Source organism: Myxocyprinus asiaticus, chromosome 45 (genome assembly GCF_019703515.2).
Source record: "Myxocyprinus asiaticus isolate MX2 ecotype Aquarium Trade chromosome 45, UBuf_Myxa_2, whole genome shotgun sequence".
NCBI classification, from domain to species: Eukaryota; Metazoa; Chordata; class Actinopteri; order Cypriniformes; family Catostomidae; genus Myxocyprinus; species Myxocyprinus asiaticus.
Window position 1 is genome coordinate 5,974,569 of NC_059388.1, and position 24,227 is coordinate 5,998,795.

General features: G+C 43.1%; 1 protein-coding gene across 3 annotated transcripts in view; it reads right to left on the reverse strand.

The window, feature by feature from the left end:
• Positions 1-311: 311 nt before the first annotated feature.
• LOC127435316 (beta-1,4-N-acetylgalactosaminyltransferase 3-like) overlaps positions 312-24,227 on the reverse strand; it is a 38,255-nt gene continuing 14,339 nt past the window's right edge. For 2 of the 3 annotated variants that reach the window (XM_051688708.1, XM_051688707.1), the window contains exons 6-20: positions 24,099-24,199; positions 23,889-23,956; positions 23,692-23,767; positions 23,524-23,590; positions 22,246-22,389; positions 22,050-22,156; positions 13,607-13,707; positions 13,393-13,454; positions 9,074-9,251; positions 8,721-8,956; positions 7,006-7,159; positions 6,856-6,928; positions 6,565-6,718; positions 3,907-4,033; positions 312-3,351 (exon numbers count right to left, since the gene is read on the reverse strand). In XM_051688708.1, the coding sequence (XP_051544668.1) occupies positions 3,252-3,351; positions 3,907-4,033; positions 6,565-6,718; positions 6,856-6,928; positions 7,006-7,159; positions 8,721-8,956; positions 9,074-9,251; positions 13,393-13,454; positions 13,607-13,707; positions 22,050-22,156; positions 22,246-22,389; positions 23,524-23,590; positions 23,692-23,767; positions 23,889-23,956; positions 24,099-24,199 (1,748 nt within the window). In that variant the 3' untranslated portion in view covers positions 312-3,251. Of the gene's footprint in view, positions 3,352-3,906; positions 4,034-6,564; positions 6,719-6,841; positions 6,929-7,005; positions 7,160-8,720; positions 8,957-9,073; positions 9,252-13,392; positions 13,455-13,606; positions 13,708-22,049; positions 22,157-22,245; positions 22,390-23,523; positions 23,591-23,691; positions 23,768-23,888; positions 23,957-24,098; positions 24,200-24,227 lie in introns of those variants that run through there. The other variant, XR_007896180.1, reaches the window with a different exon arrangement.

A 24,227-nucleotide genomic window follows, 5' to 3' on the forward strand; every position in this document is an offset into this window, starting at 1 on the left:
AATAAGTGAAGAGTAAATCCATTCAAGATGATGCATAACCACAAGGCTGCAGATCAGGTACTGGTGAGAGGACTTTAGTGACATACTATAAAGGGGCATAATACTAAGAGTTTGATAAAGAGGAAGATAGACAGATAGAGAGAAGTTTGTAAATTATTCTATGTAACTGTATTCAGGGGTGAAAAAAAGGGGTGGGGGGTTGAGGATGCCCTTTTTCTCAGTTTGAGCCACTGCCACGCAATATTTGTGCATGGCCCTGGTGCTAAATTTGACTAAAAATGTTATTTTTTGATTCATTTTGTAAGCTTTCTTATGAGAAAAATAGTTTTTCCATGGTCTTTAAAAATGAATTATAACAAGGTACGTGCCTTTCATCAGACAGCGACGATATGTTATTAATAAAGAAAATTAAAAATGTGGAATGATCTAGTAAAATGTTTATTTAAATATTACCAAGCTTATTTAAGTTCCATATACATAAGATTTGTGAGTAAAAGTTACTGGAATGGTTAAGTTGAATGAACTCTCTCACTTCAATATTATTTCATGAAATTAAGTAGATTTGACTTAATTTTATATAATTGAAATTGACTTAGAGTGCAAAAAATTGTGAAATAAAATTTCAGTAAATCTCACTCACTTTTTTCAGTGCAGAATACAAAATGCAAAAATATTCAAGTACACCGGCACATAACAGATAATGCATGCAGGGAAGAATTAGGCAAATATACACCAATTATAAAAATACAAAAATGGGCAATAAAATTCTGGAAACATCTATAACTCAGTAACCCACTCATACCATTATAAAGCCCTGCAATTACAAGACTTGAGCAAATAAACCAATCCCCTCTCTCAGCTGGTCTGGAGCTTTAGTCCAGATGCTTCACCAACATCTACTAATTCTCATCACACTAATGACCAGTACAAGAACAATATTGCTAAACTAATCAGATACAGACAATTTACAGCACAAATTAAAACAAAATGATATCACTTATAGGAAAGCTCAATGGAATAATAGGGTTCAAAACAGTGTTACTATGAATGCAAACTTTAATACAGTGAAAAAGACACTCTATTAGCATAACAAATAATATTTCACTCTTATCATTGTAAAATGGCACGTTTTTGAATGGCATGTAAAAATGTAAAAACAATCACTCAACCTTAATTGTTTCACTGGATCTGTTGCTATTTTAATTATCTAAAATACAAAGCACTGACCATTTAAAGTGTGAGCCTGTACATCTTGAAAGAGTTATATACATTTACAGCTCTACAGTGTTATTATGTGCCTAGATATTCTTTAAAATAAACTTAGTTTACCCAAAAATGAAATTTCTCTCATCATTTACTCACCCTCATGCCATCCCAGATGTGTATGACTTTCTGTCTTCTGCTGAACACAAATGAAGCTTTTTAGAAGAATTTCTCAGTTATGTTGGTCCTTTCAATGCAAGTGAATGGTGATCAGAACTCAGAAGGTACAAAAATCTCATGAATGCAGCATAAAAGTAATCCATACAAGTCCAGCGGTTTAATCTATGTCTTCAGAAGCGATATGATAGGTGTGGGTAAGAAACAGATCAACATTTAAGTTTTTTTTTTGTTTTTTTTTACTATAAATTCTCCTCCCTGCCCAGTATGGGGCGATATGCTTATGTAAATCACCAAAAACAGAAGAAGAACTCTTAAGAGAGAAGAGTGCTTATGAAAGTGAAAGTGGAGATTTATAGTAAAAAATGACTTAATTATTGATCTGTTTCTCACCGCTTCTCATTTACTTGCATTGAATGGACCAACAGTTCTTCTAAACATCTTCATTCATGTTCTGCAAAAGAAAGTCATACACATCTGGGATGGCATGAGGGTGAGGAAATGATCAAATATCCCTTTAACATTCACTTATTTTTACAACACATACAATGATGTCTTATGACAAAGTGAAAATCTTAGTGAATGCCGTATGTGGTATAATGACATGGAGAGCTTAAATAATTTTCAAGTAATTACATATATTGCATATTTTTGCTGTGATCTTGTTTTATTGTTATCATCTTCACCCCCAACCCCCCTTTTGGGTGTGGGCTGACTTGGACATGACATCCCGGGCTGAATATGAATCCCACTCCAGCCCTGTTAGCAACTGACACATAAGTGCCAGCTTTACATGTCATACATTCTGCTTCCCACGGATCTCGACCTGGGTAAAAGCATGGGAATTTTTGTGCAAATCTTCTGTAAATTTGCACTTTTGTTTGGGCATTGTTTCCACTCAGCTGTCATTTGCTGCTACTGTCAAGCAACTGTTTGATGCTGAACACAACAGCGCTTTGCGCGTTCGCGGAGAGATTGACAGGCAGGAATTTGGACAATAGTTGCTGCAAGCCTCTTATAATCCACCAATTGGTGTACGAGAGGGCGGGACTTACAAAGAGGGGTTAAAGCAATGCAAATATGAGCACACACACAAAAGTATTAGACCAGATGCACATCATAATGCAACTAAAGCCGAATCCCGGACATTTTCGCAAATTTAGAAATCCCCTCCTCCCTCCCAGGTTTCGGCACCAATGTAATGAGTTTCACAGCATGGGCAAGGAAGTGGCGGGAACCGGCTGAACAGGAGCGTAAACTTTAAAGACAGACAATAAACATAACATAAAAGTGCTTTGCAGCAAACAAAGACGCGCACACACACAACACGTGCGTCTCTCTCTTTCTCTTGAACTGGACTCCTGGCCCCTCCTTATCTCTCTCCCGCTGATTAGACAACTGAGCGCCAGGCATGCATCATCAGGGCCCGTCCACACCCTCCTCCTCGTCACAATAGTATATATATATTGTATGTATATGTATGTATATATAGTTATAATTAATTACTATTAATCAAGGTTAATAAATGCTGTAAAAAAAAACAAAAAAAAACATTAATCATATTTAGTTCATGATACATAATAAAGTTAGTGAATAGCACATTTTTGTACACCTATACATGCAAACACCACATTAGTGCAAAATATTTTGACCTAAAAAGTAAAACAAAAAACAAAACAATAAAACAATAATTTACTAACTGTACAAACACAAATTCATTCTGAATCCATGAATAGGAATTTTAATTCATTCAATGCTCAGTCATTCAACAATGTCATTCAAAGGCCACTAATACACTAGTACAGGTTATAAATGATGGCAGTGTGCAAAATATTTGCAACTAATTACAGCATGAAAACAAGCATCTGTTGTTAAGCCGGAATGTCGTCCCACATTCCATGTCTGCTGTGGAAATGGTGCAAAAAATTTCGAAGATGGAGACGCTCCACCTCTAACCCGTTTCCTAAGACTCTATAAGATCAAAAAATAAGATGACATTTTGAGATTATATTAACATAACCTGCTTTTTCAAAATATTAAAAGGTAAAGTTCACCTAAAAACAAAAATTCTGTCATTATTCAATCAATCACCCTCTTGTCGAATAGTGCTTTTTTGTCTAGTTTTTGTGTAAATTATGTCATTTTATAATCTGGACATGGGCTAGACATGAACTTCGGAGGAGGTGAACTTAAATTTCAGTCAGGCAAGCTAATATCATATGGCTTCAGAAGAATTGTAATATAGTGCATGGGTTATAAGGACAACTAATGGTGATGTTATAGTGTTTTGTTGTTGTCATTTTTGGACCTTGACTGTCGTTGTATGGCAAGAGCTGCATAACAATTCTTCAAAAAATTCTACTTTGTGTTCCATGGACATGAGAAACAGAATACAGGTTTGAAATGACATAAACGTGAGTAAATAATGACAAAATTTTAATTTTTTTTCTTTTGTGAACTATTCCTTCAAGATTTTCCAAAAACTACAGAATTTGTATAAATTCAATAACGATGGCCTCTCGTTACCTGTCTAACAACTCCCAGTCTTCACCTCCCCATTTTTCTTTAAATTCTTTTGTGTTCATGCCACCAATACGGACCATGTCTGATTTGTAGATTCCCATCAGACCATAACCAGCAGTCTCCCAAAAACCTATGGAACAGCAGAAATATTTGGCCTCACTCAATCAATAAGAGAACACATCAACATTAAAATCATGTTATAGTACAACTTTTGTAATATTTTTTTGTAGGTAAGCTTATGTTTTAAACTTTCATTCTGCACAAATGAAATGCCAAATCAGAATCACCTTAAAATAAAAAGTTCACCCAAAAATTACCCTCATGTCATCCCATATGTGCATGACTTTTTTTTTTTCTGCAGAACACAAACGAAGATTTTAGAAGAATATTTCAGCTCTGTAGGTCAATACAATGCAAGTGAATAGTGAACAAAACTTTGAAGCTCCAAAAAGCACATAAAGACAGCATTCCAGTGGCTTAATCAATGTCTTCTGAAGAGATCCAGTAATCTTTTTGGTGAGGACAGACAAAAATGTAACTCCTTTTTTACTGTACATCTTGCCATTGCAATCTCTAGGCACAATCATGATTTCAAGCTCAATTACACTTCCTAGTACTTGACGCATGCACAGAGCAGTAGATGGTGCTAGGAAGTGTAATCGAGCTTGAAATCATGATCGCCAAGGAGACTGCAGATGTCAAGATTCATAGTTAAAAACAGGCATGGACTGGCCATTGGGAGAACCGGGACTTTTCCCAGTGGTCCGGCCGCGAAATGGGGCCTCATGGGCCGCCGCGTTATGCAGAACACGCCACAAAATGGAAGGGGTTTTTCAGCGATATGCAGAAAAGAACAGCAGTTATATTTTGGTCTGTTCTCATCCAAAATTGACTGGATCACTTAAGAAGACATTGATTAATCCACTGGAGTCGTATGGATTACTTTTATGCTGCCTTTATGTGCTTTTTGGACCTTTAAAGTTTTGGTCACCGATCACTTACATTGTTTGGACTTACAGACCTCAGATATTCACCTACAAATATTTGTTTGTGTTTAGCAGAAGAAAAAAGTCACACATCTGGGATGGCATGAGAGTGAGAAAATGATGAGAAAATTTTCATTTTTGGGGGAACTTTGCAGTTGTCATGACACTCAGCATGTGTCTTGTTTTCTATTAGCTGTGCATGAGAATCCACACAAAACACAGGTTTTGTGCAGCTTTTGCAGTGTAAAGTAAATAATGCACAAATAACCGATTCACAATTAAGTATGCAAATAAATGTAAGAAAGAAGACAATTTGCAATTCTGTAAGCAAATATTAAAATGGCGAAATGGCTGTCCGTTGGATTTTTGGTGGTTGTCAGACCTATGCTATGCTAATGTGGTCTGAGTGGTTTTTAGCAGTGCTGAGGGGTTTTTAGCATGTTGCTATGTGGTTTCTATGGTGTTCTGAAGTGATAGGCTTCTACATACACTGATGAGCCAAAACATTATGATCACCTGCCTAATATTCTGTTGGTCCTCCGCGTGCCACAAAAACAGCGCTGACCCGAGGTATGGACTCTAAAAGACCCCTGAAGGTGTCCTGTGGTATCTGGCACCAAGACATTAGCAGTAGATCCTTCAAGTCCTGTAAGCTGCAAGGTGGAGCCGTCGTGGATCAGACTTGTTGGTCCAGCACATTTTATTTTATTTTTTTCTCCCCTTTTCTCCCCAATTTGGAATGCCCAAATCCCAATGCGCTCTAAGTCCTTGTGGTGGCATAGTGACTTGCCTCAATCCGGGTGGTGGAGGACGAATCTCAGTTGCTTCCGCATCTGAGACCGTCAATACGCGCATCTTATCACATGGTTTGTTGAGTGCGTTACTGCGGAGACATAGCACGTGTGGAGGCTTCACAATATTCTCCGCGGCATCCATGCACAACTCACCATGCGCCCCACCGAGATCAAGCTGAGCTACCCAAGCCCCACTCCCGTATACATCATTAAAATTTTCTCTGATTGTGCCACAGTAGACCTTCTCTCGGTTTAGACCAGACAGCCTTTGTTTCCCTCACGCATCGATGAGCCCTGGGCGCCCAATACTCTGTCTCCGGTTTGTGGTTTGTCCCTCCTCGGACCACTGTCGGTAGGTATTTACCACTGCTGACAAGGAGCACCCAACAAGCCTTGCCGTTTCAGAGATGCTCTGACCCAGTCATCTGGCCATAACAATTTGCCCCTTGTCAAAGTCGTTCAGGTCTTCACTCCTGCCCATTTCTCCTGCGTTCAACACGTTGACTTTAAGAACTGGTTGTTCACTTACCATCTAATCTACCCAGACCTTGACATGTGGCCTTGTTAGGAGATGATCAACATTATTCACTTTATCTGTGAGTGGTGATAATGTTTTGGCTCAACAGTGTATATCAGCTAGGCTGATAAATTTGTCCATTTTGAGATTATTGCATAGTAAATATGTTTGTGAATTTTGATAAAATTTATTTTAGCATTACAATATAAAAATAAAACATTAATTTAGATCAAATCCCTAAGCAATAGTATAATTATTGACAATAAGCAATATTAACAGCAAACATCGCTAACAAAAAGAATGGGAATTTCAATACAGTGCTGCCTTGCAAGGACTGTGATTAGACCAAATTTGAGACCAGTACCAGTTGGGTCTCTTGGAGATGCACCGCAATCCAGTCTCATCACAACTGGCGCATAGACCATCTTTCCCTCGATAGTGTGTTTACGTATGTAGTTTATTACATTCACAGGATAGTAGAGGTGCAGGTCGCACAGGAACAAAATACTGTGCTCATCCTAAGGAGGAAAGACCAAAATTAAAATATAGCATTCAGCTACATTTCATCCATTCTTCATCTATGGTTTCCTTAATCTAAAATAGTAGCATTGTAGGAAGCTTTAATTATTGAACCTACCTACTTGAGGTTACCTACTTCAACAAGATCTATTCCTGCTTGAAGGCCCCCCGATCTCTGAAAATTACCCTCCATCTTCCGATACTGGTAACTGTAAATATACGCAGACAACTTTAGCATTCACATAACAAACTCGTGTCAAAAACATTTAAAAACAAAGTGCTTTACCTTGGTAATTTTGCTTTTTTAAGTCTTTCCTTTATATCAACATCAGAACTGCTGTAGTCTATAATGATTACATTAAAGTGTTTGTCCCCAGTTACTCTGTAGATTTTCTCCATTTCCCTGATAAACTGTATGATCCATCTGGCCTGATTTTTCACTGTTGAGAGATTAGAGGAATAGTAAACACGTTCAATGCTTGCATTCACAATTTTCCTTTTGCACACTCCGTGTCCTGCTGAAAAGACCATCTTAAACCAGCCTGAGGTGGTTTGCTGGTCTTAGCTGACCACCAGGCTGGTTTTTACTTTTCAGACTGGTGTAGTTTGATGATTTTAAAGGGGTTTTGGTCAGTCTGGGAGACCAGCTAAACCCCAGCGTGGCCAAGATGGAAGACCATGTAAACCAGCCAAATACTGGCTTGACCAGGGGTGCGTTTCCAGTACAATGATGTAACTCACTGCGTATCCACCATAGTATGATGCATTGTTGTAGAAATTAACTAGCTAGTCACGACTGTTTCTCAAAACAGTAGTAACTATGTTGCACATCCATTGTTCCAACCATGTTTGTTTAGCTGTTAATGACGTTACTCAGGGGGTGGAGGAATAACTTCCGCAAATGAATTATAATAGCTCATTTTCACGTACACCAGAAAGCAATTTAATGCAAGAAAGCTGCTGAAGACACGAAAGCAGCATGCACTTTGTAATGCGACAGATGCATTGTGCTGCAATAGATGGGTTTCCCTCTATATTAGACTTTGGTGTTCCCCTGACACACTTGAGCATATGCACATGCGCTCTCTTCAAAAACATATTAACGCCACTTACTGTATGCATTAACAAACAGTATGCATCCGACAGAAACTGTATGTGATAAAGTGCTTTCTCTTAATAGCCTTTAATCCCTTAAAAGGCTGCATTCGCATTTATGTGACATTTCAGGATGCCGCTTTCTGCAAACCCCCGGAATAAATAGTTTTCTTAAATGCATGTAAACATAGTCAAAGTCTTGACAGAATGAAAAATGTATATGGAATGAAAGATATAGAAGCTTCAGCAATGTCAAATGATGTCCATACAGCAAAACTAACAAGAAACTATGCTTCTAACCACAGGTGAAGAGACACACATATTTGTGATGCTGTTTGCCAATGTCTGTTGGAACTACGGTTTTGGAAACACCAAATCGTTGAACTATGTTGGTAACGATAGAATTGCCACCATAGTTGTCTAGCAATGCTTTGAGGAAACGCACCCCAGGCTGGAAGACCAGCTGAACACCAGCTTGGCTAGGCTGGGAGACCAAGTAAATCAGCTGAACACCATCTTGACAAGGCTGGAAGACCGGCTAAACCAGCTGAACGTCAGCTTGGCCAGGATGGAAGGCCAGGTAAACCAGCTGAACACCAGTTTAGCCAGGCTAAGAGACTAGCTAAACCAGCTGAACACCAGCTTGGCCAGGCTTGGATACCACTTAAACCAGCTGAACACCAACTTGGCCAGGACAGAAGACCAGGTAAACCAGCAGAACACCATCTTGACCAGGCTGGGAGACCAGCTAAACCAGGTTAACTAAGACTAGCAAACCACCTTGGGCTGGTTTAATCTGGTCTTTTCAGCAAGATGAACAATATTGGATGACACAAAACGGAGCAAGTACTTTTACATTTAGTTTAGATATTCAAGACTGATATTCACAAATCTGCGTGTAATCACCTGCCACAATTACATGAACAGTAGCAGATGGGTTCCAGCTGAATTCTTTTGGACTGCAGAGAATTGGGTCTGTTTGTGCGTTCTGGTCCATTTCCATCTGCGGTGCATAAACGTAATGTGAAACCAGGACTTTCTGACCCTGAGGGCCCACAAGTTCCAGTTCCACCAGATACCGGCTGCCCACAGCATTGTCCTCACGCCTCACTACATTCAACACTCGCAGCAGTGAGAAACCACTGTAGAGATGCAAAGCCATATGTGTTTGATTATCTGCCTCTTAATGGACAAGCAATTTAAAATTAAGTGACAAACAAAGAGAGAGAGAGAAAGATTAACATACTCAAAGAGCTTACCGTGTGGGCTCTTTTGAATGCAATGCTTTCAAAAAGGCTCTAACAATGGGTATGACATCATTTCGGGTCATCACAATGTTTCCTGCTTTTTTGCATGAATTAATTGCAGCAGCATTTTGCTTTGAAGCAACATCAAAGGGTTTCACGTCAAAGACACGCCGCCATGAAGAAGCAACACCTAGTTTGGGTTTTGTAAAATGTTTTAGAGCACTGTATTTAGTAAGTGTGGTATATGCACAATATTCAGTATATAGCTGTGGTCTACACTCTTAAACATAAGTTTTTCAAGAATTCTTTGAAGCACCCCTACACTGTAAAAATTAAAAGACACTCGAGGCACCATTTGGGGTTCCTCAGATGCCACACAGCTGGAACTCTCTGGAGATACTCTAGACACCCTTTAAGTTCTCTGAGAAACTTTCTTTTAATTCCTGCATGAACCCTAAAAAACTCTAAGGATTGCCAACTGTTCCTTCAGTATCCCCATCATAAGGGAAAAGCTTTGATGCTTTTGAAATTGATCTGAAGTTCCTTGAGTACATAAGGAGGTTCACCAAAGAGTTAGCCAGAGGTTTTCTGCCAGTTTGGCATGTGAGAAATGATGCTGCAAGAATTTATGGTCAGGTGAGGAAGCCTCTTCTTATCAAGAACCTTTTTTTTTTTTTTTTTTGCTGTAGTATTGGGTTCTTGAGTTGACTATATGGTTATTTGGAGATTAACACAAATGTTTTTGATGTTATATTATAGGTCCTTCAGATCAGTGCAATGGTTCTAGGTTTCATCCCAGGCCTCCTGTGTTCTTTGGAAGACCAGTACATGGATGGTATTTTTAAGAATTTAGAAGTCAACAGGTCAACAGCATTCAGAACACATTTTACCTTAGTACTGTGACATATTTGTGAGTGAAACAGGATATTCAACTAAACAAAAATGTAGGACGGGGCTTGATCTGGCTACCGAGGGAATTCACAGCAGACATTATCACTGCTGTGTACATCCCACCACAAGCCGACACAGACCGGGCACTCAAGGAACTGTATGGGAGTATAAGTGAGCAGGAAACCGCGCACCCTGAGGCCGCGTTCATTGTGACCGGGGACTTTAATAAAGCCAGTTTAAAATCAGTCGCACCAAAATATCACCAGCACATTAGTTTCAACACACGAGGGGACCGGGTTTTGGACCATTGCTACTCTCCGTTCCGGGATGGCAAATCCCTCCCCCGCCCACCATTTGGCAAATCGGACCACTCTTCCATTCTGCTTCTGCCCGCTTACAGGCAGAAATTGAAACAGGAAGCACCCACCCTCAGAACGATCAAGTGCTGGTCGGACCAATCAGACTCTACGCTACAAGACTGTTTTGATCGCACGGACTGGGAGATGTTCCGGTCCGCCTCTGATGACGACATCGAGCTTTACGCTGATAGCGTAATGTGTTTCATCAGAACATGCGTAGAGGAAGTGATTCCGACCAGAACTGTGCGAATCTATCCGAATCAGAAGCTGTGGATCAATAGCGATGTTCGCGCGGCACTTAATGTGCGGACCTCCGCTTTTAATTCCGGGAATGCGGAGGAGCATAAACAAGCCAGTTATGCCCTCCGAAAAACTATCAAAACAGCAAAACGCCAGTACAGGAGTAAGATTGAAGGACAGTTTAACACCACCAACTCTAGAAGCATGTGGCAGGGAATTAACATCATCACGGACTTTAAAGGGAATAAAAACTCCGCCATGAACACCGCTGCCTCTCTACCGGATGAGCTAAATACTTTTTATGCTCGTTTCAAGGGAAATAACACCGCCCTCGCGGAGAGAGCTCTCACGGCCGAAGCTACAGAGGTTAGTTCACTCTCCGTCTCTGTAGCGGATGTAACCCGATCCTTCCGACGGGTGAATATCCGCAAAGCCGCGGGTCCAGATGGCATTCCGGGCTGCGTCATCAGAGCGTGCGCGAACCAGCTGGCTGGTGTTTTTACGGACATTTTCAACCTTTCCCTCTCTTTGTCTGTAGTCCCCACATGCTTTAAAACATCCACCATTGTGCCTGTTCCAAAACAATCGAAAATAACTTGTTTAAATGACTGGCGTCCTGTTGCTCTGACCCCCATCATCAGCAAATGTTTTGAGAGACTAATCAGAGATTACATCTGCTCTGTATTACCACTCAATCTTGACCCGCTGCAGTTTGCATACCGCAACAACCGTTCCACTGATGATGCCATTGCATCTACAATACACACTGCTCTCTCCCACCTGGAAAAAAAGAACACTTATGTGAGAATGTTGTTTGTAGACTACAGCTCAGCATTCAACACCATAGTGCCCTCCAAGCTAGATGAGAAACTCCGGGCTCTGGGCTTAAACAGCTCGCTGTGCAGCTGGATCCTGGACTTCCTGTCAAGCAGACGCCAGGTGGTTAGAATAGGCAGCAACATCTCCTCATCACTGACCCTCAACACTGGAGCCCCGCAGGGCTGTGTTCTCAGCCCACTACTGTATTCCCTGTACACACATGACTGTGTGGCAACACATAACTCCAATGCCATCATTAAGTTTGCTGATGACACGACGGTGGTAGGTCTGATCACTGACAATGATGAAACAGCCTACAGAGAGGAGGTGCACACTCTGACACACTGGTGTCAGGAGCACAACCTCTCCCTCAACGTCAGTAAGACAAAGGAGCTTGTGGTGGACTTCAGAAGAAAAGACAGAGAACACAGTCCAATCACCATCAATGGAGCACCAGTGGAGAGAGTCAGCAGCTTCAAGTTCCTGGGCGTCCACATCACTGAGGAACTCACATGGTCTGTCCACACTGAAGTCGTTGTGAAGAAGGCTCATCAGCGCCTCTTCTTCCTGAGACGGCTGAGGAAGTTTGGAATGAACCGCCACATCCTCACACGGTTCTACACCTGCACTGTAGAGAGCATCCTGACTGGCTGTATCTCCGCCTGATACGGCAATAGCACCGCCCACAACCGCAAAGCACTGCAAAGGGTGGTCGAACTGCCAGACACATCATCGGAGGTGAGCTTCCCTCCCTCCAGGAAATATATACAAGGCGGTGTGTGAAAAAAGCTCGGAGGATCATCAGAGACTCCAGCCACCCGAGCCATGGGCTGTTCTCACTGCTACCATCAGGTAGGCGGTATCGCAGCATCAGGACCCGCACCAGCCGACTCCATGATAGCTTCTTCCCCCAAGCAATCAGACTTCTGAACTCTTGATCTCCCACGATCAAAATACATCAACCCTGCACTTTATTACTCTTTTATCTCACACCGGACTGTCATAAATTATATTACTGTTATTATATTATGTCTCTCTTAACAACTGACTATCAACCGACAGCCTGAATGTCAATACAGTACAATACTGTACATTCTATACATATATATATATATATATATATATATATATATATATATATATATATATATACTTTTTTTATATATATATTAATTTTAATTGAATAATGTGTATCTATATAGTAAAAAACAAAAAAACAAAAACAGCATATTGTATACTGTACAGTGTATGTTATTATTTGTATATTGTTGAGTGTAATTATGTGTATAACAGATGTTTAAATTGTGTTGTGTTAATTTGATGTTTTAAGTTGTGTAATTATGTATAACAGATGTTTAAATTGTGTTGTGTTAATTTGATGTTTTAAGTTGAGTGTAATTATGTATAACAGATGTTTAAATTGTGTTGTGTTAATTTGATGTTTTAAGTTGAGTTTAATTATGTATAACAGATGTTTAAATTGCGTTGTGTTAATTTGATGTTATTGTAAATTGGTATATGTCTCATCACTGTCACAACTGCTATGTTGATCGGAACTGCACCCAAGAATTTCACACACCATTGCACTTGTGTATATGGCTGTGTGACAATAAAGTGATTTGATTTGATTTGATTTGATCTGATCCATTGGGAATAGATTAAATTGAGAAAAGTCTGCATTCTATACCAGAATAGAGCCAGAGCTGAATGTGAGTTTGCAGTGTATTCTGGAAATCTTACTACCCTCCTGAAACACAGCTGGCACCCACTTTTGAGTTTTTATTTATTTTTTGACATGGAGGCTGACTGTCAAATTTACCCTCGAGAGCAATTCGATGTTTTCCAGTGTAATGCTGCTTTCAAATTCTTAGTAATATCCATAAACTTTGTTATATTTTAAAAGGTTATCATATGGCATCATGGGAACAAGAAAATATTTCCCTAAAACCATTTTTGGAGCCTTTATTTTAAGAGAGTAGCATGTACAGTATAATAAGGAAACTTCTATAATAAGAGTTTTACCTGCAATGTTTTTTTGTAAGTCAGTTTCCTTAACCTCGTAGAGATAAGGTTCAAACCCTTGACTTGAACAGTGAAGATAAAACCATACATTCACAAGTTACATACAGTTCATTAAAAGCAGGAAATATAATAATCAACTTAAGTAAACTTTACAGAACTCAAGAAGAGAGGAACATTGTGTACATTATATCAAAGCATTAACAAGCTTCATTACTTTTCCTGAAATGATGGTTCCTGTTTGTAGAAGCACATATGTTCAGTGCGATCATGAGTTTGCCTTGTGTGGTCATTTGGGTAGACTGAAGAAAAGTAAATCTACAAGAACAAGAAACAGGGATTTTTGTTAGCCTCTGTGTTTGACTGTTTTCCTGTAGGTCAGTGGTTTATAACTGCCATGCCCCTTTTTTGGTATCCTTGTGCATATGCATATTATGTGAGTTACTGTTTTCATCGGCTTTATGTGTTCATGACAGGAGTTGAAAGATTGGATAAAACTTTACACAAACAACGTTAAAAAGTTATTTTGATACACAGCAGTTTCATTTTCACATATAATGTTTACAATTGTATAATCTTGTGAATCTGCTTCTAAAAGACTGAGTGAGTGAATTCACTAAACAGTTGCGCCACTTTTGCATGTGGTATTTTAGCACAAAAACCTGCGTCTTATTCACTATCCACCATCCACTAACCATCTAGTTTAACCAACGCAATCAGTGCTGAAATTGCGCTGCGTCTTGAGTATTTAATAGAAGTCATTGTAATTCCTTACAGCACAAACATGCCTCCTTTCTATGTAAATTAGACTTATTATTCACCTTATGCGCCAGAGAAACTAGCACGCAGCCATCTTGAAAATTTTGTCTCTGAACTTCTGTTCTAGCGGTTCTATTTAAATATCTATGGTGTTGATGTCAAAGTGTAATTAGCTAGCGAAGTAGATTTACAGGTTATAGAGTTGTCAAAAACTATCATAAGTATTTTAAAGTGCACAGGGGATGTCATAACAACTGGAAGCAGATAAATAGGCTACACAAGATCCTACCTTCAAGCTGTGGACGTACTGATGTGCCTCTGTGCTCATGAAACTCCAAGAGACAACACAGTCATTAAAAATATCTCATATGACACCTCTGACCATCTTCTCATGTTATTCACCCATCGTGTTATAGTTAAGGTAAGCTGAGTTCCCTATCTGTCACACACTCGACATTGTGTCGATGTAGTGACACTAGGGGTCACTCTTGGGAGGCCGAGACACCTCTGGTCTTTGATAAAAGGACATACGGGTATAAAAGGAACTGGTATGCAACCACTCATTCAGATTTTCTCTTCGGAGCCGAACGATCATGCTCACTGAGCTGAACTCCCACGACTGTTCATTCACCTCTGCTGGATCCGACGGCGCATTTCAGCAGCTTCTCCCCCCTCTGCACTGGTGCAATGCAGAGAATGCCCCTGAGCATTTCGGCAGAAATAAAGAGTATATTTCTATAAAAGAGTATATTTCACTAAAAGAGTATATTTCTCTAAAAGAGCGGCACACACGGAATGTCTTTTTAAAGACGCGTCTTTCTAAAGATGCTTTTCCGATTGTGTGTTATTCCTGGTTGCGCTCATTACCTCTCGCCTTCTGACGGTCACGATCACTGTCTTTCGTGTCTGGGCACTGCTCACGCGGAGACAGCGTTTATGGATGGTCATGTTCTCATTGCGAGGACATGTCCATGGCAACGTTGCGGTCGCGGCTCGCCTTTGTAAGAAAGCAAGCCACCCCAGAGGCTCCCTGCCTTGGTCCTCTTACCCACGGGTATGAGGCCAGCGCGGCTAGCACTGGGGGCGATTTGGGGACCCCAATGGGACCGCCTCCGCTGGGTATACCCCGCAGACCTCTCATTCCCCAGCATGCTCATCTGCCCCAATCGGGCTTCCGGATGAGTCTGCCGGCTCGTCCCACGGCGAGTTCGACCTCTTATTCGGAGCCCGTGAAAGTGATGAGCTCTCGAGTGCAGCATCGGAGAGCAGGCTCGTCCAGTCGGAAGCCTCAGCTGGGCTCCTCCCTTCGGGGACGATTGCTCAGTCACAGGCTGACGCGGAGATGACGACATTTTCCCGGGCAGCCGCGGCGCCGCTCAAAGCCACGCCCTCCCCCGTTCCTTTCTTCCCGGAAGTGCATGAAGAGCTGACAAGGTCATGGGAGGCACTTTTTACTGCCCGGTCCCGATCTTTTCAACTTCCCCGCCCTCACTACCCTCGATGGTGGGGCAGCCAAGGGCTATTCGGCAATCCCCCAGTGGATAAAGGCGCTCGCGGTGCACCTATGCCCGCAGAGCGCCGCCACCTGGCGCGGGTGCCATAGCCCCCGTCCAAGGCTTGTAGGTTTACGTCGTCTCTGACGGCCAAGGCCTACGGTGCCGCTGGACAAGCCGCCTCCACCCTGCACGCCATGGCTCTCCTGCAAGCCCGCCAAGGCACTAAAGGAACTGCACGAGGGTAGTTCCGCCCCGGGATTGATGCAGGAACCGAGCTCGGCAACCGACCTTGCTCTCTGAGCAACGGAGGTCACGGCGTGGTCTCTCGGGCGGACGATGTCCACATTAGTGTTCCAGGAGCGCCACCTTTGGCTCAACCTGGTCGAGATGGGTGAGGCCGACAGGACACGATTCCTTGCTGCCCCCATCTCCCAGGCTGGCCTATTCAGCGACACCGTCAAGGACTTTGCCCAGCAGTTCTCGACAGTGGAGCAGTAGACGGATGCTAGCCGGTATATCCTGCCCCAGTGCAGTTCAAGATTCATTCTACTCATCGCCAAGGGCGTCCCCCTGCGGTGACTGCACCGGCTCTGCCGCAGCCCGCCCCTTCGGCCCGGCCCCGGCATGGAGCCCACCGCAGGAAGCAGAAGCCACCTGTCTCGCGACCGCCCAGAACCCATGAAAGGCTTCAAAGCGCCCCAGGGACAACGAAACCCGCTGCTCTGGAGCTGGTAAGCAGATCTCTCCATCTTTTTGTTACCTTTTTGCATTTAATTGCGCTGCATGCCCAAGTTGCTGCAGTACTCAAGAGCTCAGCAAGAGCGGTTTCCTTGTTCCCTGGGTCACGTATCTGGTGTGCATGGCCGTCATCACGACCACCGTCCACCACTCTATTTGGCAGGTTTGGACCGCCGCTGGAGCGCCAAACCTGCCAAATAGAATGCAAAAAGGTAACAAAAAGATGGAGAGATCTGCTTACCATCAGCTGTGGCACAAATCCGCCCCCGATGTGACAGTCTCCACGGGTCACGAGGACAGGCCTCTTCCTGCCCTGTCCCAGGCTGTTCCGGGGGTGGTCACAAGGAGCCAGGTAAGTGCTTCGATGTCCTTAGACTCAGCACGGCCACGATGTGGTGTGGCACCTCGAGCTCTGCCCCACCGCGAGGCCCCACCTGCCGGTATGTCCGATGACGTTGTCCCTTTGGTCCCCCTTGCGCGGAACTTGGATGCGTGGCTTGTGCTTTCCAATCCGTCGCGATGGCTGGCCCGGACCGTCCGACTCGGCTACGCGATTCACTTCACCGGGCGTCCGCCCAGGTTCCTTGGTGTCCACTTCACCTTGGTGAAGGATGAAAACGCTGCTACCTTGCGTGGAGATCGCTACCCTCCTATGGAAGGGCACGATAGAACCTGTCCCTCCAGCCGAGATGAAGGGGTTTTACAGCCCCTACTTCATCGTACCGAAAAAAGATGGTGGGTTGCGGCCAATCTTGGACCTGTGAGTACTGAACTAGGCTTTACACAGACTCCCGTTCAAGATGCTGATGCAAAAATGCATTCTGGCGAGCGTCCGGCATCAAGATTGGTTAGTGGTGGTAGACCTGAAGGATGCGTACTTCCACGTCTCAATCCTTCCTCGACACAAACCCTTCCTGCGGTTTGCATTCGAGGGTCAGGCGTATCAGTACAAAGTCCTCCCTTTCGGCCTGTCCCTGTCTCCTCGTGTCTTTACGAAGGTCGCAGAGGCTGCCCTTGCCCCGTTAAGGGAGGTGGGCATTTGCATTCTCAACTATCTTGACGACTGGCTAATCCTAGCTCATTCTCGAGACATGTTGTGCGCACACAGGGACCTGGTGCTCTCACACCTCAGCCGACTAGGGCTTCGGGTCAACTGGGAAAAGAGCAGGCTCCTCCCGGTTCAGAGCATCTCTTTTCTCGGTTTGGAGTTGGACTCAGTCTCCTTGACGGCGCACCTTACGAACGAGCGCACCCAGTCAGTGCTGGCCTGTTTGAAGGTGTTCAAACAGAAAACAGCGGTTCCACTGAAACTTTTTCAGAGGTTCCTGGGGCATATGGCATCCTCGGCGGTGGCCACCCCTCTCGGGTTGATGCATATGAGGCCGCTTCAGCACTGGCTCCAGACTCGAGTCCCGAGATGGGCATGGTGCCACGGGACACATCACGTGGTCATCACGCCGGTCTGTCACCATCTTTTCAGCCCTTGGACCGACCTATCTACAGGCAGGCGTTCCTCTAGAACTGGTCTCCAGGCGCATCATGATCACGACAGACGCCTCCAAAACGGGCTGGGGCGCTGTTTGCAATGGGGACGCAGCCACCGGCCTCTGGACGGGTCCACGACTGCATTGGCACATCAACTGCCTCGAGTTGTTGGCAATTCTGCTCGCCCTGCAGAGCACGTGTTAGTTCAGACAGACAACACGACAACGGTAGCATATGTCAACCGCCAAGGCAGTCTGCGCTCTCGTTGTATGTCACAACTTGCCCGCCGTCTCCTCCTCTGGAGTCAGCAGCACTTCAAGTCGCTGCAAGCCGCTCATATCCCGGGCAACCTCAACACTACAGCGGACGCGCTGTCACGACAGGTTACCCTCAGGGGAGAGTGGAGACTCCACCCTCAGGTGGTCCAGCTGACTTGGAGTCGATTCAACAGGCACAGGTGCACCTGTTCGCCTCCCAAGAATCCTCCCCACTGCCCGCTCTGGTACGCCCTGACCTAGGCCCCCCTTGGCATAAATGCGCTGGCACACAGCTGGCCCCCTGGCATGCGCAAATATGCGTTTTCCCCCAGTGAGCCTACTTGCACAGACACCTGTGGTGGTAGACACGATCACTTAGGCTAGGGCCCCCTCTACGAGGAGCCTGTATGCCTTTAAGTGGCGTCTGTTCGCTAAGTGGTGTTCTTCCTGTCGGGAAGACCCCCAGAGATGCGCAGTCGGATCAGTGCTTTCCTTCCTGCAGGAGAGGTTGGAAGGGAGGCTGTCCCCTTCCACCTTGAAGGTGTACGTTGCCGCCATAGCAGCACTCCACGACGCAGTCGACGGTAAGTCCTTAGGGAAGCACGACCTGATCATCAGGTTCCTAAGAGGCGCCAGGAGGCTGAATCCCTCCAGACCGTGCCTCGTTCCCTCATCGGACCTCTCTGTAGTTCTTCAGGGTCTACAGAGAGCCCCCTTTGAGCCTTTGCAGTCAGCTAAGCTTAAGGCACTCTTCTTGAAGACTGCCCTCCTGACTGTGCTCACTTCCATCAAGAGGGTAGGTGACCTGCAAGCGTTCTCTGTCAGCGAAACGTGCCTGGAGTTCGGTCCGGGTTACTCTCACGTGATCCTGAGACCCCGACCGGGCTATTTGCCCAAGGTTCCCACCACCCCTTTAGGGACCAGGTGGTGAACCTGCAAGCACTGCCCCAGGAGGAGGCAGACCCAGCCCTGTCGTCGCTGTGTCCGGTGCGCACTTTACGCATCTATTTGGATCGTACGCAGAGCTTTAGAATCTCTGAGCAGCTCTTTGTCTGCTTTGGTGTACAGCGTAAAGGAAGCGCTGTCTCCATGCAGAGGATCGCCCACTGGCTCATTGACGCCATAACTATGACATATGTCGCCCAGGACATGCCGCCCCCGGTAGGGCTACAAGCCCATTCTACCAGGGGTGTAGTGGCTCCCTGGGCCCTGGCCAGGGGTGCCTCTCTAACAGACATTTGCAGAGCAGCGGGCTGGGCAACATCCAACACCTGCGCAAGGTTCTACAACCTCCGGGTGGAACCGGTTTCATCCCAGGTAGTGGCACGCAACACAAGCGGATAATCCTGGGATAGCCAGCCGGGTGTATCGCTTGCACATAGCGCCTTCCACTTCCTTTTGAGCTGAAGATGTGCGCCATTAATTCCAAGTAGTGTTCACAAGTTTGTTCCCTGGTTGACTTCCTCCGAGCCCTGTGGCAGTCGAGTTTTCGGAGAGATTCGCTGCCGGCCTAGTACAGGCGCTAACTAAGAGCCCTGTTCTGGGGTAGGAGCTCCGCATGTGGCAGTTCCCTGTAAGGCTAACCCCATGCAATTATATATCTTCCGCTAATTAGTTTCCCTGTTGGCAAACTGCGTCTTCCTTGGGCAGAGCCCCTCTGCCCCAGTCTCCATGTTTGTAGTAACTCCTCCCCCATTGGGCAGGATCTACCTTGAAAACTCTCCACATGGTTGGAAAGACCATGTGACATATTTTTCCACTTAAATATCCCCCCCTCTCTTTGGACGAGGTGTGGTCTCCGCTGTGTCTTCCCCTTGGGAGGGACACCCCCCGACTAGACCTGGTGACCCAGTTGGATAATCCCCCTTCTTTTTTAGGGAGTGGAAAAAAGAAGGGGAAAAGAGGCCACGACTGGGTTAAGCCTGTCTCTATCTTTTGGGTAGTCGACTTGTCCCCAAAAAGGGCCGTTCGACACTCATAACTATGTTGGGGGAGGTTACGTGTCGACCTGGTGTGCTGGCTATGATGCACACAGTAGTCTGCCCACCACACACCGCCAGTTCACGTAACACATTTCAGCCAATTGTGGCGTTTCGTATAGGGACCCCTAGTGTCACTACATCGACACAACATCGAGTGAGTGACAGATAGGGAACGTCATGGTTACTTGTGTAACCTCCGTTCCCTGATGGAGGGAACGAGACGTTGTGTCCCTCCTGCCACAAAGCTGAACTACCCGCTGAAATGGCCAGACCTCCTCAGCATAAAACCTAAATGAGTGGTTGCATACCAGCTCCTTTTATACCTGTATGTCCGGGGGAGTGGCATGCAAATACCACTCGCCAATTTTCATTGGCCTTTTATCAAAGACCAGAGGTGTCTCGGCTCCCAAGAGTGACCCCTATTGTCACTACATCGACACAACGTCTCGTTCCCTCCATCAGGGAATGGAGGTTACACAAGTAACCATGACGTTAAACCGGGACAGGGGAGGGGTGCAACTATATTTATGCACACACACACAAACACACACACACACACACGAAAGTGTGTTTTATTTTATATTCTGTTTACAACAATTTTATTTTATATTCCATTTACAACAATTTTAATCAAATTTAACCCTCTAAAAATGTAGGGTGGCAAATCAATTTTAGAAAGTACAGTTGTAATTTTCTTTAATGTTGAACTTGCATGTGTAATAATACGAGCAGTCACTGTTGGAAATTTCATATCATCTCCACATTTTAACACAAATTGTTAACAATTTGAAACCTACAAATTAAGCAGAATCACACGTATAACAATTAAATGCTTGTATTATGAAAAAGTGCAGTGTGTCATAGCTGTCCGAATGTGATCTGTCAGATCCAATTTACTTCCACGGGTATTGGAAAAACATTTAGAGTGACAGAAAAAAACACCTCACTAGCATTTTCTCGTATTAAAGGGGCGCTGAAGACTCACACCATCAACTCTTGGTGAAAAATACTTTCTGTGCTCCCACACATGTAATCCATTTTGATCGACTCATCTCAGTAACTTCAAATCAAACAGGAAGTTATATGACAAAATTCGAAAGAGCGGAGCGTGGAAAAGGGGCAGGGTTGAATAAGGTGATAGATTGTAATAGATTGCACTTCATTCACAAAAAATGCCTGCTGCAATTTAAATTGTGCTATTACAGCCAGATTAAAGCAGGCAGTAAATAAATTTTTATTTAAAAGAGATGTTACATGTTTGATGTACATTTTCTATCGATCATTTCAGCAGTAATTCGTCAAATGATGGAGAAGAGCTATACAACCTGGCATACATCCAGATCTGCGGTGTAGTCAAGCACACTTTTGCATGTTTTGACTACCCTCAAATGGCTAGAAAGCATTGCACATCAGTGCTACAGCATGATGGTATATGACTCCCACAGCGTCAGCTTCTGGCGCATTGAATTGAAGTTTTTGAAAAGGGAATGTCTTGGTTACTACTACAACCATGGTTCCCTGAAAGGAGGGAATGAGATAATTGATAGCATGTCACAGATGCTGTCCATAGAGCTCAAAGAGCTTTATACAGAACATTCCTTAAAGAGGCACCATTGTGATATTTGGTGGAAGATTCTGGTCATTGTCATTTTGGGTGAAATTTTTTACCAGCAGACAGTCTTTTTACATACTACTCTGTACAAGCCAGATTCGTAAAGTGGATCTTTTAATAAAGTATACTTTTGTTCAGATCCCATATTTTTCGAGAACCTAGTCTCAGATTTATTTGCACAATATACCTTGGTCTTTATGGTGATGGTCTTTATAGCACACTGATTTTACAATTTGTTTGTTCAATTTGCGACAGTAATTGTAAAAGTACCTAAGAAAATTTTAAGGTTAGAGTGTAGAATATGTATGCAATGTTCAAAAAGGCAACTCACTAAATTGACGCCTTCATATCGTCCAATCTTTCTTTCGAGTAGGTAACTTGGTTTGTAATGGCATTCGACAAACAAGTCTTTCAAGTAGGATTCATCCATCATTGTGACTGGTTACACAGAAAGAAAAGGAAAAATTAAAAGTGTGCTTGGGGAAACCAATTGTATTCTTTAATTTTCAAATGGAGATAACACTCACTTTTATAGATTTGGTCTCTTGGGTCTAATTTGACCATGTCTCCTGTAGGTTTGGTAGACTTAGCAAATGGCTCAATGAATCTATCATAGCTCGCTTCTGTTTGAGGTATGTGATCAATGTCTCCCATTTGTAGAGATGATTCATCTGAACAAGTGAAAAAGTACACAGAGTATCAACAAGTCTTGTTAGGAAAATAACACATATGGGATCACAGATGGACATTTTGTGAATCTTTGAAATCCAAAACATAGCAAGAAAACAAACAATTAAATTAATTATTTTGCGTTCACGTTGTGTTGTAATTACCATCATTATGTGATTCCTACTTTCTGTTCACATCTTTGTAGAACTTAAGTTGAAAACTCAGAATTCTTTTAAAGCTTAGACTTGAAAGTCATGACATCACGTAAAAAAGAATAAAAATTGCAGTGACCTCAACAGTTAAAGTTGTGTTTCAAGTTTAAGATGTATTTTTATTCATAAGCAATCGATCTGTCTGCTTGTCTGTTTGTCTGTGTTTATACCACCTAATAAAACAGCAACCACAAACAGCACCCTAGCAGTCACCAAGCAATGTCCTAGCAACTATCAGAACAATCTAGCAACTGCCTAGCAACACCATAGTAAAGCTCTAGAAACTAGCTAGAAAACCCATCCGACTGCCAAGAAACCAGCCAGAAAACTTTAGCAATGGCTTAGAAACCACCCACAATAACCTAACAACTTCCTAGAATCCAGCCAGAACGCCTTGTCAATGGCCTAGCAACGCCCTAGCAACCAATCAAAACACATTAACAATTGCCTAGCAATGACTCATAAAAACTTAGCAACAACCTAAGCCTACACCCCTTCAAACTACTATAGTATTTAAACTACATAGTGTAACACTTATATTACCTTAAAACTTCAAATTTCTCTTCAAACTGTTCTTTACTTTCAGGCAAGTTTATTTTTATTTTTTATTTTTTTTTACAAATGTTCCTTTTCTAGTTTACTACATTTTCACTTATTTGTGCAGATGATTTTGAATTTTGTTATTATCAGATTCAGCATTTTTTTTTTTTCTAAAAGTTTACATCTCTATCTTTTGTGCCCCCAATCCAACCCCCCCACCTTAACAGCCCAATGCATTATACATGTGTCAGTAATAGAAATGTCACAGAGTGCACAGGACATGTATTTGTAACTTGTAACACAGCTAGTTTGGTCTACACTTCCACACCTCTTTTTGGGCTCATGATCTCTCTATTATGCCATTTTACTTATTTTCAAACATACCTTTATATACTGATAAAAACTCAGAGCTTATCACTGTAAAACTGCTGTTGTAGCGGTTTAAACACCACTGAAAAGAAAAAAAACAAACATAATCTGATAAACAAAATACAGTCAACTATATTAAATTCATTGTGCAAGCAAAAATGTATCTTTGAAACAAACACATACTGCTATTTCCAGATGATCCATTCCATCATTCTGTTTTAGAAGGGCTTCGAAAAAATACTTCATGTCTTTCACTAGCCTAAAAGAAAAGAGACAAGAAGAGTCTAATTTATAGGATCTGTTGGGTTCGACAATCTATAAAGCATGCTATATGTGAATACGTTTTGAAAAGACAGACTCCACAAACAAATTTTCCTTACAAGATGGGTTTGGATATCTGGGATGCAAATTTCCAATACTCGCCTGGTGCCGTCCATTCATCTCCTGTCTGATTTAAAAGAGAAGATTTCCATAATTTCCCTTGACAGTAATTAATGCATTAAATCGACAGCCCTACTACTGACATTTACTTTATTTCAGTCTTGCCCACTGGAACCTCATTTTAAATTCACATTCACTCCAGACATTACCTCACCAACATAAACGAGCCGTTGAAGGTTTTGAGGACTTTCGTCTAAACTGAGCCAAAACTCAGAATTGTCATCGGAGGCAATGGCAAAAATATATTCATCTGTGAATGGGATAATACCGCTGTTGTT